The sequence below is a fragment of the Cheilinus undulatus genome, linkage group 6, assembly GCF_018320785.1.
Source record: "Cheilinus undulatus linkage group 6, ASM1832078v1, whole genome shotgun sequence".
NCBI lineage: Eukaryota > Metazoa > Chordata > Actinopteri > Labriformes > Labridae > Cheilinus > Cheilinus undulatus.
In genome coordinates, this window is record NC_054870.1 from 28,455,867 (window position 1) to 28,471,980 (window position 16,114).

Sequence of the window (16,114 nt, forward strand, 5' to 3'; positions counted from 1 at the left end):
ACCATGAGGTCTGTTTTAACTCCTCCACCAACATAATTTCCTAACAGTCAAAACAGCCTCATCATTACAACAACCCCTCTCACCCCTACATTCATAAACACATGCATACATTCAGTCAACAAGTCAAAGTGCATACCCATCATATATGTGAGTTATAAGTTCTTTCTCCTGACTCATTTATTGAGGGTAAACTCATAGTAGGATAGTGATTTATTTCAGAAGCTCTCATGAAATAGATTATGACGCGACCTGTCTGTCTCCCTCAGTGACGCTCCTTTGTGCACAGTAGGTGGGATGTGCTTTTCAGTATTGACTCAGACAGACAGAGAGAGCTCCCCCTGTCGGCTGGGAGCTGCAAATATACAGTTTGTGACTGCGAGAGAGAGAGAGAGAGAGAGAGAGAGAGGAAAATGGGTGGACGGAAAGTCCCCGTGTGGAAATCCCCTTGACTTTTTTTTAACTATCGCTTGCGGACGTGTACGCTCCTGTGAAAGGCTTCGCAAGCTGCGAGGGATAAAAATTAGCTCTGATAGTGAAGGAAAGAGGAGGTTGAATGGCGCCGAGCACCGCTGCGGTGAGGCTGAGTGAAGTGGCTGAGAGAGGACTAGCCTGAGCATCCGGGAGGGCTTTGTTATTACCCCGACATATTACACAGGTAAGACACCCGTCCTCCCTGCCAGTACCTCCCTCCTACACATGGACAGCATTTCTGCCTTGAAAACGGGGCTCATACTTGTTGGGTACATCACGTTTGGGCCTTGAGTAATGTATGGTCGTGTTTCTAGGGGGGACATGGAGGAAGCTTGAAGCCTGCTCACGACAGTGGCTTTGACAGCCATTGTTTACAAAGACGTCACCCTCAAGCGCATAACAGGGCATTTCTACGGCTAAATGTGGCATTTGCGGCGCCTCACAGAGTCGATACCCGTGCTGTGAGACGCTATTGAAGGCTACATTGTTTCAAAGGTAGTTGTCATTGGAATTACGTAAGCCTTTAACGTCAGCAAAGTCTCCTGTTATTGTGTTTTTGTGTAGCCAGCTAGCATAAACCGCGGCGTCCAGCTCTGAGCCCCTGTCCGTCTTCCTTAAAGTCTCCCATCAGTGCTAACACAACAAACTGCGATAAATGACAACACGCTCACTGACATCCAGGTGTCTGTTGTCTACCAGTCCCCCCAATGTAGCCTTTTAGCATGGCCTAGCCTGTTGTGGCACCTGCTGCTGCTGCAGCTGTTTTGGTAGTAAAGACAGAGGCCACTGTTAGCTAAGTATTCAAGTGTTGTGATTGTTAACTTCAACAATAACTGGTAGCTTAGACCAGGATGTTGTCTGAAGTCAAAAAGTCAGCAAAACTCCAGGCCTCACATGCTGACCATTACTTTTCTACTTCCTGAGAGCTCTAAATGTGCTGACAGTCTTCATATAGAAGGAAATACTCATTTAAATCCCCAAGAGTGGAAGTAACTCTGCTCTTCTGCTATCCTTTTATCGCTAGAGACTTCTAAGTACCAATGAAAATATTCTTTAAAGTATGAAAGCTTGCACACATGTTTGGCCACATTCTTTACAGTGTTTTCTGAAAATCCAGTCCTGACTTTGGGAACTTTGCACATTAGAGGTTGAGTTTAATTCAGACAAAAATTTCAGTCATAGATAAACATTTAACACCTCAATCTACAGCTTTTTGGCAGTATAGGTGCCCATACAGGGGTGTTGATATATCCAGTGATTCCTTGTTATTCTGTGTTTTAAGTGCCAAAGTTGGTATAAAGGAGTTTGAAGGAGCATTCAGACAGTTAGTGTGACCTTCCCAGAAGACCAAAAAGCCTTGATTGGTGGCCTTCGGTTCCAGTTTGGAAAGCACCCGTTTTTTACAGGAAGGCTTTGAGCTCAGAGGGACACTGGGATACTGTGTTTGGAGGAAAAAAAACATTAGGCTAAAAATGAGAATTAAAGAACACATAAAACTACAAAGAGTCTTTTGTGTGTGCATTTAGCCAACCAGTATCTCCAGAAGAAAAAAGCACCAAACAGCCTTTACAGAGCCAGGGTGGTTTCCCAGACAAACTGTAAATTAAGTTGTGTCTTGAGTCTTAATTAATAAGGAAAGGGGATTCTCCACTGAAAATTTCCCACCAGTCTGTACTGTTATTTAAGTTCTGAGTGACATCCTTTTGTTGTCTCTCCATCCAGATACCACGTTGTTCGGTTGGCGGTCGGTGCCTCCTCCTCCTCCTTCCCTCCTTGTTCCTCTTCCTCCCCTCCTTCCATCCATCCGGCCACCACCATGTCACAGGGTCAGAACTTCCTCCCCAAATTCCTGTTTGTCTCCAACCTGCTGAAGGCGGTGAAGATCCGACAGCGAGTGCCAAATGACGTGGTGAAGCCCGCGGCCAGCGGTGGCCTCATGCACCACCTGCGGGGGATGCACAGGTACACGCTGGAGATGATTGCCATGAACCACTTTCCACAGGCCTTCAGGGAAGTGGTGCAGGCTGCCATACTGGACCGAGCCATGCAGGCATCGCTGGAACAGGAGAAGAAGCTGAACTGGTGTCGGGAGGTGAAGAAGATGGTGCCATTACGGACCAATGGTAAGGAAAAGTTTGCTGATACCTACACCATGTCCTAACACAAGCAATCGTCAACGACATAATCAGCTTGATTACATTGTTCTCTATTTTAGGATGCATCGCACTGTTTTTCGCACTGTCGTCCCTAATCCTATTTTTCTCTCCGTCACTGACATTGAGATGGGTGAGGAACAAGAAAAGAGGCAGATGACTATCCATCAGGAGTGTTGGACAGGCATATGTACTTGATTTTCTTTTGCTTTTCTCACTCAACAGAGCTTGTTGGCACACTTTAGTGGAGTGGAGATCCACATTAATTGTCACTCTGTGTTTGAAATATTATACTCTGACTTCTGTCAACAAGAAGGCAAAACTGTTTCGGCTTAGAGTTGTCAAAGACTTTCTCAATACAAAATGCCACACTCAGTTTGTCTGAATTCAAAATAAAAGTACTAGATGTTTTACGATTTACAAGGAGAGCCTGTAATTCACAGGGGCATGTCTGACAATCATGTGCTGTTATGATACAGTGTTTGTGGAGTCTTCAGTGTTGAGCATTGGGAGGATTTAGGTAAGGTTTTTGGATTTTGTTTTATGGGTTGGGAAGTTGAAGTTGCTGTTTGTTTATTTTTTATAATTCTTATTAATAAGCAGGAAGTTCTGGTTATAACAAACAGGAAGCACTAGACACATTGGTCTCTTAAACAATGTCAAATTTTGGTGCTTGATTTCAAGAACTGTAGCTGTTTCATTTTCTATGATAGAGAAGGATGTGTGTATTTATTAGTCAAGGGTACTTGATATGTAAAATCTGAGATGTCATTACTCACAGGCAGGGTTACTGTAAATGACAACAATGGAGAGATACAGGTTCCGCTTTCACAAATGCTCATTTGGTGGCCCCCATTTTGGTTTTACTGTGCTGATGCGACCAAGTGCTTGCCAAGTCATGTTTTCTGTTGCGTCAAGGTCGTAATACGGGAACATCCTGGGGTTAGCAAACATTTAAACATGATTACTTCTGATCGTAACCCTGTGGTGGGAAATTCTCTCCTATCATATGTAGGGCTGATATTTACTGTTTAAGATGTTTCAAACCCGAGTATTTCCACAGGTTTTCATTTATGACCTTGAAGGGTATGTCCCCACTTTTTCTGTGTAGGTGTGCAAGTGATTCTTTAAACTTCTAACTTGATTTTACCTTCAGTTTCACATCAGATTGACTGGCTGACTTGGGTTTATGAGGCTTTCCTTGTGTCTTTCAGTCAGTCAGAGCCAAGAGGAATCAAATGTGACCAAATCCACTCCAGTTGTGTTTTATCGTCTCTGTGGGATCTTTTAATTTAAATAGTAAAAACTTAAACACATCTGGTGTGTACATCAGGGCTATTTTTGGATGTGGGGAAAAGGAGAAGGAGATCATCAGCCATGCTTTTCAAAACAGAAGAAGGAAGTGGAAATCAAGCTGTGTTACAAGTTTGCTGTAAACATTCAAGTCTCCAGAGGAAATAGTTTTTGTTTCTCTCATAGGATGTGATAAAAACCTAACAGTGAGAAATTCCTCTATTCATCTCATGTGAGGGTTATTCTGATAAGTTACGGGACATATGAGGAAGTTGTTGGATACTTTGTTTGTTGTGGCCTTGTGTGTGGTTTTGGTATATTGTGGAAGTCTCAGTGAGAGCCCATGCTGATCCTGCTGTTCGTAACAACTTGAGGAGTTATAGTAAGTCCCATCAACCTGCAGTTCCTCTTCAGAAAGACCCCTGACCCGATGCAAACACATGTGACTTCTGCTGCCAGTAATCTGAATGGAATTTCCTGGCTTGTGAAGATGATGTCATAAAGATGAGACTGATTTTTTTGAGCCTGAGCGTCTAACTCTGAAGGACCCAGACGTGACTTTGAGCAGAGGACGGACAACACACACACACACACACACACACAAACACACACAAACACACACACACACACAGGACTGACTGACTGCTGCTGAGTCACTGGAGCTCGGCAGACACACATACAAAGAGAGAGCGTGAGATAGCAGAGGTTCGTCAACGAACATCCAATCAGAGAAGGTTGTATTTATCAGGCTTGTCAAAGTTATAGGATCAGCCAGGGACTTAAATTTACCCATGTGTCCAAAATATTCTTCTCTGATCATCTTTAAGAAATGTAAGAACACTCAACCCTCCCAAATAGGGCTGGGAACAGCAAGGTAATTGATGAAATTACGTAATAACCAGTCTGTATGATAAGATACAATACAATATGATACAATATGATGCGAAATGTCTAATACAATATGACAGGTTCTTTGCAGATGATTTCACACGGTAGTGGAGAACTCTGCCTTGGGAGGCCAATGATTTCTGTATGCTACCAAAAATGCTGTTTTTAACTGTTTCCAACTATGCCAAGTGTTCAAAGTGCAAAAATAAAAAAACATTCTTAATTCTTAAGCTACTTTTTTGTCCCTTCAGTACTGAACAATTTCAAAAAAAATATTTTTAAAACTCACAGAGAAATGCCAGCAGGCAGGAAAAAAAATCTCCATCAAAAGCCTGAACAGCAGCATCACACAATAATCATGTATGGTCCATTTCTATAAAGCAGCCTGGTTTGGTTCAGTACGGTTTTATCATGGTTAAGCACATTAAACTCTGATCTAACCCGTGTTTTTTCAGCTGACGTCTGTCCAGTCTCACTCTTTGTGACAGGAAATCCCTCTCTTTTAAGAGATCCATCATTTGGCTCAGCTCAGTAAAGCTGGGGTTTTTTTTTTCTGATAAATAGTAAGATACAGTATGTCTGCTATGATATGATACGGTACCATGTGATATATGTCTTAAAAGATATGATACAGTTTGTAAGATCTGCCTTATAAACGATAGAACTCAGTATGTCTGACCGCTATGATACAACATGTCTGCTATATGATAGGATACAGTATGATACGTCTTTTAAGACACGATATAATATGTACTATGTGTCTGATAGTCAATATGATACATCTGCTATGATAAAGGATGATACATTAGGATATGTCTGATGAGATACAATACAAAATGATACAATATGTACGCTACATCTGGTAAGAAACGATGCAATACTTTATATTTGATAAATGTTTCATGATATTATCCTGATATGATTAATCTGTGCTCTTATAATTATACATTATGGTATCTGATAAACTAGAGAAAAAATAAAAAGCCCCTTAAAAGGTCAAGTTTAGATATATTTACTTAAAGCCAACCGGCAACCTCCAGTCCTGAAAAATGAAGCCAGTACGGAAGTGCAAAAAATTGGTATACCGCGAGTTTCCACTAGAGGCTAGCTGCAGGAACACCGGAAGTCCTGTCTGCACACATGTTAAACAGCCGGTTTTGACACACGAAATATACTGGTTCACAGCCTGGTTCAAAACACCAAACATGTCTCATTAGCTAGTGTGTTATTGTGCTCCCACTGTACGGGGGGTGAATTTTTTTGTGCCACGATCGTTTGGCTTATATTTAGGATGAAAGCTGATTGGTGCGTCTCATTTGATTGACAGATAGCTTGGCAGGCAGAGGCTCCATTTCTGTCAACTGGAATGCTAGCTAGCAGGCTGACAGGAAGTCGCACTTAGTGGGCGGGCGTTAAGTTCGGCTGAGACTGCAATTTGATTATGGAAGCCTCCACGGATTGGCTTCAAAAGCCGTTTGAGTCTGCGTATTGTAAGCAGACAAATGACATCACACAGGGTTGGTCCGATTCTTTCTACAGTCTATGCTTAAAGCTTACTTTGGTGTCAGTTTCACCTCTTATCATCCTTCATCTCTTAACTTTTTTTTTTCCTGCTGTTGGACATAATTCCAGTATCTTCTCCTTCAACCAATCTGTCATCTTCCTTTTGGCCAGTTAAATTAACGTAAAATGTAATGTTCACGTTACCCTCATTCATGCCATAAACGCCATAGTGAGGAGTCATACAGTAGTGATGGAGTGAAATAAGCTGGTAGAGAAATGTCTTTTAGATTAAAACATTTAGATTTTTAGCACAAGAAATTGGATAATTGGATCACACTAGTCAGGACAATGATTTACTGCTTTATCAATATTTTGTCCTACCGCTACTCAAATGATTAAATTTTACACAAACTATCAATTCTTTCCCTTCATGATCTCTCCACAATTAACTCCATGGCAGTTGCTACAACTCTCTTCCTGTTTCATGCATCGTTTTATCCAGTGAAGAGCTCTGTTATTGAAATTCAGAGCTTCTTCTGTCTTGAATGTCTAGGATGGATACGAGGGTTTTTCCCAAACACTATCCCATGTCTGTCATGTGTCCCCAACAGGCAGGATTTGTTCAGCTACGATAAACGTACTCTACATACTGTGGTGGAAATGAGGACACATACACTGGAGCAGTGTTCTGCTTCATGAGTGCAGATTTCAGGTTTCTCGTCATAATGAGGCATCCAAATGATCTGATAAAAACATGCTGTGTTTGTGTAACATCTCCAGTTTTGATCAAAGAAAAGGCAAAAATAGTCTTGGCCAGGGCTTTCTTTATTGGACTGGTCCTATTAGACAGCTTGCATACAAAGAGTGGGCCAGTCGATGATATGCGATTGGAAAACAACATTGCAAACTTGTGCAAAGTGTCACCTGGATGGTGACCAGATCAGGATTAAGTGTGGTCGTACACCGGTGCGTTTTCAGGAAGCATCCCAGCTTGCCACAGAGGAAGTGTCTATATTTAGACAGATGGGACCAGCAGACCGTCTTTCATCTTTAGTCATCAGGCAGCTCTATTCAGGGTCAAAAGTCTGTGTGTTTTTGTGCACAAGAGGAACTGATGATACATGTTAGTTTGGCTGTTTGTGCCCATTTTTGTATGTCTGTGTACGTAACTCTTTTGAGGATGCCTTTTCTCACTAGAGATCTGTGCATTTGATGTTTTTGTTGAGAGTGATGCAAGACGACCGAAATACAACAGCCAGATAGTCTGAAATAGACTTTTTTCTCTTAAAGTACAGCAGGGTGATGCTTTGATAGAATGAAAAAATTGGTACATTACATGTAGTCATCTGGCTCCAATTATGGTATAATTCTGGAAATGTGATAGCAGTTTTGCCTGTTGAAAGACAACAATGTATTAACTCATTCACTTTATATATTGCAAGCTAACATTTGCTTAGCTGTGGTTTGTATAACTTAACTGTTGCCATGTTAACAGCAGCTATGTCTAAACTATTTCGAGGTAAACATTACTAAACAGAAGAAGATAAATCTGAAATGTAGACAGACAGAACATTTGTATACCTGTGAGAGCACATGTTATCTCTGTGCTCATTAATCACAGCCTTCATCGGGTGTTGATAGCAGTCGTTAGAGGTATAACATTCCATCCTGTCCAAGCTCCGCCCCTGTGGAAAGTCCAGGACCAGCTGAGTAGCACTGATGCGTTGGGATCATTGCAGGGGAACACACAAGCGCACAAAAGGCAGAAGTAAGCGGAGGGAAATTCCTGTGTTTAGTGTGGTAACTGGGTTTTTCATTGCTACACACTTTGACAAACATGGGCTCTCCTGTTTCACAATGACAGAAAGACCCAGCGCTGCAACTGGAGTCAAAATAAAATTCCAGGATTTAAGTCGCTCATGATCTTTTAAACATACAACGACCTTTTGAGAAGCTCTTTGTAGTTCTGTTCATCAAAGTATAAAGGAAGCTGTCTTCTCTGACATAAAACTATAAAAATAGTAAAAAGGTAAACTGTATTTCACATACATCAAAGGAAATTTACCTCAGACATGCTGAGTTAAAGCAGAGCTTTGCATGCACTTTGTGAGCACTTTCATACATGTGAAGGTCATATTATAGTCTAGACACCAGATAGTGCAACAACTGACCCAGCAGCCTGGAATTCCCCAGGCTTTTGTTATGCTTGTGTGTGCAAACTGAAATTGTCTGTTGAGCATGCTGTGTTCCTTCCACATGTGCATATGTGTGCTCTCCTGGGCTTGTCATGAAAGTATAATTTTAAATGCCAAGATTGTACTTGTGATAAACAATATCAATACTTTTTCAGTAGCACAGCAAATGGAAGAAACATTTTAGGTTATCAATAGTGGGTAAATTCTCATTGTTAATACCAAAAATTGAACCCAAACTTCCTCATATGTTGCAAAGTTTACAGCATATTTGTGCAATTCAGTGTAAAGATGTTTTCTTGCAACTTTTACTAGTTTAATTGCTGTCCTATTTACCTCTTTTGAAATTGATGTAGGTTTTCGGAGGATTAAGTTCTTTTTGATACTATTATGTTAACAGAGATTGTGCTGTTTTAAAATGTGGTGTTGAAAAGTATTGGAAAGGATACAACATTTTGATGACCTATTATTCTTTAATATTCAAGAAGGTTGTGCCCTTTGATTAAAATCAACTCTTTGTTCTAATAATGTTTGTGTTGCCTGCTTCCTCTTTGTGTGTCTGCAGGGGATGGAAATTGCTTGCTTCATGCGGCCTCTCAGTACATGCTGGGTGTTCAGGACACAGACCTGGTGCTTCGAAAAGCTCTCCATGGTGTTCTGAAAGAGACGGACACTGGTGTCTTTAGAGCTCGTTTTCAGGCGGAGCTGCTCCAGTCCCAGGAGTTTACCCAGACCGGACTCCGATACACCACCATGGTATGACGTTAGACTATATCAGATGTCTTTTACATTAGCTTATTGCTTGACAGCATACGCCTGGGCCACAGAAATCAACCTGGTTTGAGTAAGCATGTTTTCACTCAAACATGCAAATAAGTAGTTTGATAGATGTTTTATGGACAACTTTACTGCAAAGTGTGATTATTCAACATGTATGCGCACATGATTATATTCCAACTTTTTTGTATGTTTTGTGTGTTTCTAGAACTGGGAGGAAGAATGGGATAAAATTGTGAAGATGGCTTCTCCAGTCTCCAGTAGCAATGGCCTCCAATTTGACTCTCTGGAGGACATCCACATCTTCGTCCTCTCCAACATTCTCCGTAGACCCATCATTGTCATCGCAGGTACCCACTTTTTATCATCTTAGAGTGTGTTTATTGCTTCCTCTCAGCTGTCAAAGACGTACTAGTCTTACTTTAACACCTCTCACAGTGAAAGAGTTGCATAGAATGAGATTAGTCTTTGTCTTTGTAGTTTTAACAATCTCTTTTGGCTAGCTAATGCACCAACTTAAAATTTACAATAATGTTGAGCAGCACACACAAAATGAAATAGCAAAATATATCCAAAGGAGTGACCAGAGATTAAAAAGGAGTTTTTTGGCATTCACTTGTATTAACTCCGAGAGCGCTGTTCTTTTTACAGACCAGGTGGTCAGAAGTATGAAATCTGGCTCCTCCATCTCTCCTCTGAATGTTGGTGGGATTTATCTGCCGCTGCACTGGCAGCCCACAGAGTGCTACAAATACCCGATCGTGCTTGGCTATGACTCGCAGCACTTTGCACCTCTCATCACCATCAAAGACAGTGGTCCAGGTAGGAATCATTAAGACTTCGGTAAGGGCAAGAGGCTTTACATGAAACACTGTAACATTTTGGTTTTATTTTCCTAGAAATCAGAGCAGTACCACTGATAAACCCAGGACGAGGAGGCTTTGAGGAGCTGAAGGTTCACTTCTTGATGGAGAAAGAACAGCAGCAGAAAGAGAGGCTTCTTAAAGACTACCTTCTACTTTTAGAGATCCCTGTCATTGGCCTGGGCTATGATGCCACACGGATTATCAATGCTGCACGGTACTTATAAGCTCTGTTTTGTTTGAAAAGAAGATGACAAATGACTGAAACCTTTTTTGCTCCTAAGGGAATTTGTCTTGCACTAAGAGCATAAAAACATGAACAAAAAAGAAATCAACATCTAGGGGACAGCACATAAAACAGCTGTCCCAGTTTTTAAATGCTGGCCAATTAATTAAATGTTGTTCTGTACATTACAATACAGGAAAATAGGGTAAAATTTGAGTTGATTATCACAGATACAAATGATTTGACTTATTCCATCCTCATAATGAAAACAGTAGCTTTATTAGCTTTCATTGTAACTGAAAAAATATAAAAATCCCATTAAGTTCAGCTGCATTAGGAACCTCATTATATGTGTCTGTCCCCAGGCTTGATGAGGGAAACCTCCCTGAGGATATGAACCTGATGGAGGACTACCTGCAGCTTGTCAATCATGAGTACCAGCGCTGGCAGGAGGACAAGGAACAGGCGTGGGCAGCCCAGCCACAACGTCCACCACCCTTCTCAGTCTCCCAGCTGTCCCTTATCGAGATCCGCTGTGCCACACCACGATGCACCTTTTACGTATCCGTGGACACGCAGCCTCATTGCCATGAATGCTTTGAGAAGCGGCAGGCCACCACTGGAGGAGGAGCAAGGATAGAAGGTGTGGTACAGACCAAGGGAGGAGGGGTTCAGGGTGGGGTAGGAGTGATAGGGGGATCAGAGACAGAGGTCAGCTCCAGAGGAGCAAGGAGCAGCAGCCCCCCATCCTCCTCGTCTGGGAGAGGGATGGCATTATCCAGCCCCCGCTCAGCCCCACCCACTGCTCCCAGCCTCAGCCTGTACAGTGAAACTCATGCCATGAAGTGCAAGACACCTGGCTGCCTCTTCACCCTCAGTGTGGAGCATGATGGACTCTGTGAGCGCTGCTTCAACTCCAGGCAGAACCATGGACCCCCTGGAGCAGGAACAACTGCCACAGGGCTACCAGGCCCCAATGGGGGTACTACAGTCCCCCACCCAGGCCAGGGCTCTGGCTGGACACAGTGGGGGGCCCGTGAGACAGAGACAGAGCGCTGTAGCATGTGCAGACAGGAGGCGTTCAGGGTATTCAATGGCCTATGTCCTCCCTGCATGCAAAGACAGCAGGCTCCAGAGAGGGGAGAGCCACAGCAGAACAACCCCAGGACTGAGGCCTCATCTTCAGCATGGACCCAGGCCAGGGACGCTGAGCGGCCATGTCTTACCCTAACCCCAGGTCACACCTCAGCCTGGCAAACCCCTCTGGCCCGGCCGTGTAAAAGATCTGGCTGCCAGTTTTATGGGACGCCAGAGAAGTTGGGTTTCTGCACTATTTGCTACGTAGACTATCAGACAAACCACCGTAAGTCCTGACACTGAACCCGAAAAGTTTTCATGTAATAAGGTTTAAAACAGCTTATCAAGGCTTTAAAACTAATTTTATAGTTATCTGAAATGCGAGGAATTATTGCTTTATTTCCATTTTTCTCAAATCAAAATGAACATTGTTTTTGTTCCAGACTTGACCCCTCCTCCTCCTCCAGTCCAGACACGGCACGGTTTGGAGGCAGGTTTCCAGAATGCATCCCGATGTCGTGGGCCTGGCTGTGGGGCAGTTGGCAAGGCAATGCTGGAGGGTTACTGTGACAAGTGTTACGTCAAGGAGCAAAGTGCAAGGCTCAAACAGGTGGCACATCACACACCACACTCCCCTCCTCTGGTCATGGTAGGTGTTTACCACACCTTAAGTCCTTCTACACTAAAGCTTTCTGTTTTTACTGTCACCCTCTGTGATTCTTATAGATCTCTTACAAACTCTCAAGATATCCTGCTTTTCTAAAGTTACCTTTCAAAAGCTAACAGATTTTTCCCTCTTTTTCCTTTCCTATTTTGCACAAAAGCGTGACCGAGCAGTCAAACCCAGATCTTCACAGCAATCCCAGACCCAGACCCAGACTCAGTGCCGGCGGAGTGGCTGCAGTAATGTGTCCCCGGGTTGCACAGATCTCTGCCCAGAGTGCCACACACGTGGTCAGGGTAGAGAGGCGGGAAGGAGGGCGCAGGCGCCCAAGGAAAAGTCCAAACAGCGATGCCGGACGCAGGGCTGTGACCACTACGCTAACCAAGAAAAACAGGGCTACTGCAACGAGTGTGACCACTTCAAACAGATCTACCGCGGCTGACCACATTCACAACCACGCACGCGACAACGATGACAACACATCGCTAGCACGCTAGAGCTGCTGCCCAGCTGTGGGCGCCCCATGCCAGTCAATGCACCTCTGATACTAACCAACTAACTAACTAGCTAGTGACTAACTAGTAACCTTATGGCCTGAAATTTAAACCCCCCATGTAGAATGTGAAGAGAGAGTGTGTGTACATGGGGGGTGGGGAGGGTGGGAGTGTGTGTGTGTGTTCACAGTAGACATGGCCTCCAGAATACCTCTTTGTGCAATTATTATCATCTGCTGTGCCCAGTGCACTTACACGGTGAGAGGTGTGGCTACATGTCAGAGCAACTGACTTAACTCTTGTGTACAATATGTATTTAGAGGTACGTGTCGAATCGTGCCGGACAAAATGATTGTATGTTGACATAACAAGAAGCATCTGACATTGCTTTCTAGACCACAGCCAAGGATTTTTACCCCCCGTCTGTCCGTCCGTCTTAACCCATCTGTGTACCTGTCTGCCTGTCTGTCTAGCAGTGCTCTGCAGAGCAAAGGATGCAGGAGTTGGAAAAGCCCAGCACCAAATCTGTGGAAGTACAAGTGAGCTAAACTGGGCCAAAGCAAAGCATGTTAAATGCTGAAAACAGCTTTTTAAAATCTTGCTTGTTCTCCTCCAAAAAAATCCAAGCCTTGCCAAAAAGAGGCTCTTACAATCAATATTGTCTAATGATAATGATTAATTTCTTCCATAAGTCAATCAATAGCAGTGGTAATATTTTTGGGCAAATTAACGTGAATATTTTTATCTACCTTTTATATAAAGATAATCTGGTAACTTGCTAGATATGGGAAGTGGGACCATGTGTCTAAAGAGTGCGAGACAGACAGGGCAGGCCCCTGCTAGTTTTGGTGCTACATGTACAGAAATACAAGCCTCTCTGTTGTAGCCAACATGCTGGCGGTGTCAGCGGACAGAAGGCAGAGAACACAGTGGAGACAGGACTCGTCCTCTTCTATTCTCTCTTTCCTTCCTTTTATCTCCCCTCTTCTCTTCCAAAACAGATCTGTTGCCTTGGATGTTGTTTTCCTGTTTACTGACCACTTAAGCACCTAGAAATGCATAGATACACAAACCAATACATGCGCACACAAACGTAGTAGCTCCAGTTCTGTCAGAAGGGGATTGCCAATTCTAAAGAGAACTGAGACTGTAGTGAAAGGAGAAGTCTGGATGACTATCCACCACATGCAAACATATGCACACATGCACACACAGCTCTGTGAGATTGTACACACCCCACCCCAGCCTGAGGTGATGTGTAGGTAAATAAACCTGTAGAGAGGCGCATTCCACTCTGCTCCACCCAACTGGATGTGCCAAGGCGACAATTTCAAACCTTCAGAGAGCAATCCCATTGCCTGCTTTGGCGAATCTCGTTTATCTGAATGTGTTTTGTGCTGCTGCTACAGCAGCACACTATTGGGGCTGATCCTCGATAAGTTTTGCCTTTAAGTAGTGATTGAAATTTTATGGACCAGAGGGGCCTGATCAGAGATTCTGGATCAGTGCTCCCACCTATAAAATGCTTTTGTGAATATGGATCTTGGTCCATATTGTAGGACCTTCCAACCCGATGCCTCATCTGCAACACACACATACACACACAAGATGCGCATATGCGTGCGTCTGGAATACGCAAAACTGACATTCCTGTTTTTTTTGTATTTGTTTTGGGACTTTTTAATGTATTTTGATATATTTGGTTTTGTTTTGCCAAAAAAATACATGTGCCATCAACCGCCAGACAGTTGTTGTTACCTCCTTAAAATGGCCAGCCTGGACCATTCTGAACTAACTAGAGTGCCACAGGTAGACATCTCCAATCTGTGACACCACAGACGGCAACTTATCAAGCTTACTCACATTAAAAATCCCGAAATGAACACTATCTCTTCAGAAGTACGCATTTCCTCCAAATACAAACATATATTTATCTAAAGAGATAACCTCAAGCCTAAAACATTTATCAGAGTAACTTCAATGTGATGTAATCAGACACAGTTATTCCCCTTTTACTTCAGCTGAAGAACTCGTACTGCTTTAGGCAGATGTCCATCTGTGGCTCTAGTTAGAGAAGCATAGACAAACAGGCTCTTGGTCTGCCTTTTCATTCAACTGTATCTAAAGCTGTCAGGCCGATTCGCGTGTTGACGGCCTGTACGTAGATCTCTGTGTGCTTTAATCACCTCTAGACAAACCTTAATCAATTAAAGGCAAATTAGTGGTCAACTCATCTTGACCCCTTAACAAAGTTTTGGGGCGTTGAATGGGTTTGACTGGGAGGAGATCACAGAAGTTGCACATGACTTGTCTAAGCTGCTGAGGCATTTAGGAATGGTACTCCGACTTGCTTAGGGACATTCCAACAGTAGGAAGAGCATCAGTTTGAAGAGCAGAAGGTGTAACAAAACATGCAAACTGTGTGGAAGTTTCTTTGTGTGATCTCTCGACATTAGGGTATTGTATGAAAAAAGCCTGGTTTTATTTGTTAAGTATTTATTCATATCAAGATATCTGTATTGTGTGATTCAATAATTATTTATATGTCGTCCTGAAATGAATTATTTTTATTAAGAAATCTGAAACGTGTCTACTGTGGTTCTTTCTCTCTTGTATCTGTGTGTGTGCTTACTGTATGCTTGTGTGTGCTCTTTGAGATTTCAACATTGCACTCTTATTACAGCATCTCTCACTACTATGCCTTGTGTTGCCCAATGTTGTTTCTGCTGAAAAACAGTTGCTCACTGCTGGCACCAAATCCATCTCCAGTGTAGGAAGTACAGTGGGTGCAAAAGTCATCAGATAACCTGATCACTTTGCCCTGGTTTAATATGCGACCAGTGCACCATTTTCCCATGCTCAAGCGGGTTAGCCTGCTTTCTCTTCTTTTTTCCGCCCCCATTTTTTTTACACACATAAGAAGGTCATATGCTGAGGTTTTTCTTAGGTGGTTTTTGCTATTTTTTCAGTTCTTTACAGGCTTAAGTTAGATCATCATGCTAAGAAAAGAATGGGAACCCCCAACCTCGCATAGAAAAGCACAGGAGGGGTGGATGATACAGTGGGAGGGGGGAGTTTGGAGTGAGGGGAGTATAAGCCAGTGATGGGGAGGTGGGATTTGTAATAATTATATACAGCAGGGCAGAGGTGACATTTAACAAGTGTGGGACTGCAGTGCAGTGCGTGGGCTCTCATCAACCTGCAGCCTCTACCAGAGTCAGATTGAGAGGCTGATGTGGTTTCCTGGAAATACCCTTGTATGCAAACAGTCCCTTGTATAACTGCTCCGTTGCAGACAGGTGCTGTTTCACTTGATGGGGACCACATTGATGTGGTGCTTTTAGTATTCTTATGTGCCATGATTATGGGAGGCAAAAATATAACTCAAGATGAATATGACTGGGACAAAGTTGCTCATTTTCATTGCAGCAGTTATGGTTAGCTGAAACTGACATTACCAAATTGTGCCCAAGAAAAGACGCTATAAGTGTTATGGTGGCAATTAGTATGAAC

General features: G+C 43.0%; 1 protein-coding gene across 2 annotated transcripts; it reads left to right on the plus strand.

Annotated features, from left to right (window-relative positions):
• Positions 1-398: 398 nt before the first annotated feature.
• Positions 399-15,186, plus strand: tnfaip3 (tumor necrosis factor, alpha-induced protein 3). Of its 2 annotated transcripts, none has more exons than XM_041789140.1 (9): positions 399-655; positions 2,194-2,594; positions 9,066-9,256; positions 9,486-9,627; positions 9,929-10,099; positions 10,177-10,357; positions 10,732-11,729; positions 11,887-12,053; positions 12,268-15,186. In XM_041789140.1, exons 2-9 carry the CDS (start codon positions 2,288-2,290, stop codon positions 12,547-12,549), a joined length of 2,439 nt encoding a protein of 812 aa, XP_041645074.1. In that variant the 5' UTR covers positions 399-655; positions 2,194-2,287; the 3' UTR covers positions 12,550-15,186. The 2 variants fall into 2 exon arrangements, with proteins under 2 accessions (XP_041645074.1, XP_041645072.1); XM_041789138.1 differs by having other exon boundaries at positions 400-655; positions 11,887-12,092.
• The last annotated feature ends 928 nt before the right edge of the window (positions 15,187-16,114 follow it).

Excerpts from the sequence above, each read along its gene's own strand:
- tnfaip3 (XM_041789138.1), top strand. The coding sequence starts at position 2,288 with ATGTCACAGGGTCAGAACTTCCTCCCCAAATTCCTGTTTGTCTCCAAC. Across the intron at positions 9,628-9,928 it reads ACCCATCATTGTCATCGCAG|ACCAGGTGGTCAGAAGTATG; the intron begins GTACCCACTTTT and ends TTCTTTTTACAG. Across the intron at positions 10,100-10,176 it reads CATCAAAGACAGTGGTCCAG|AAATCAGAGCAGTACCACTG; the intron begins GTAGGAATCATT and ends TTATTTTCCTAG.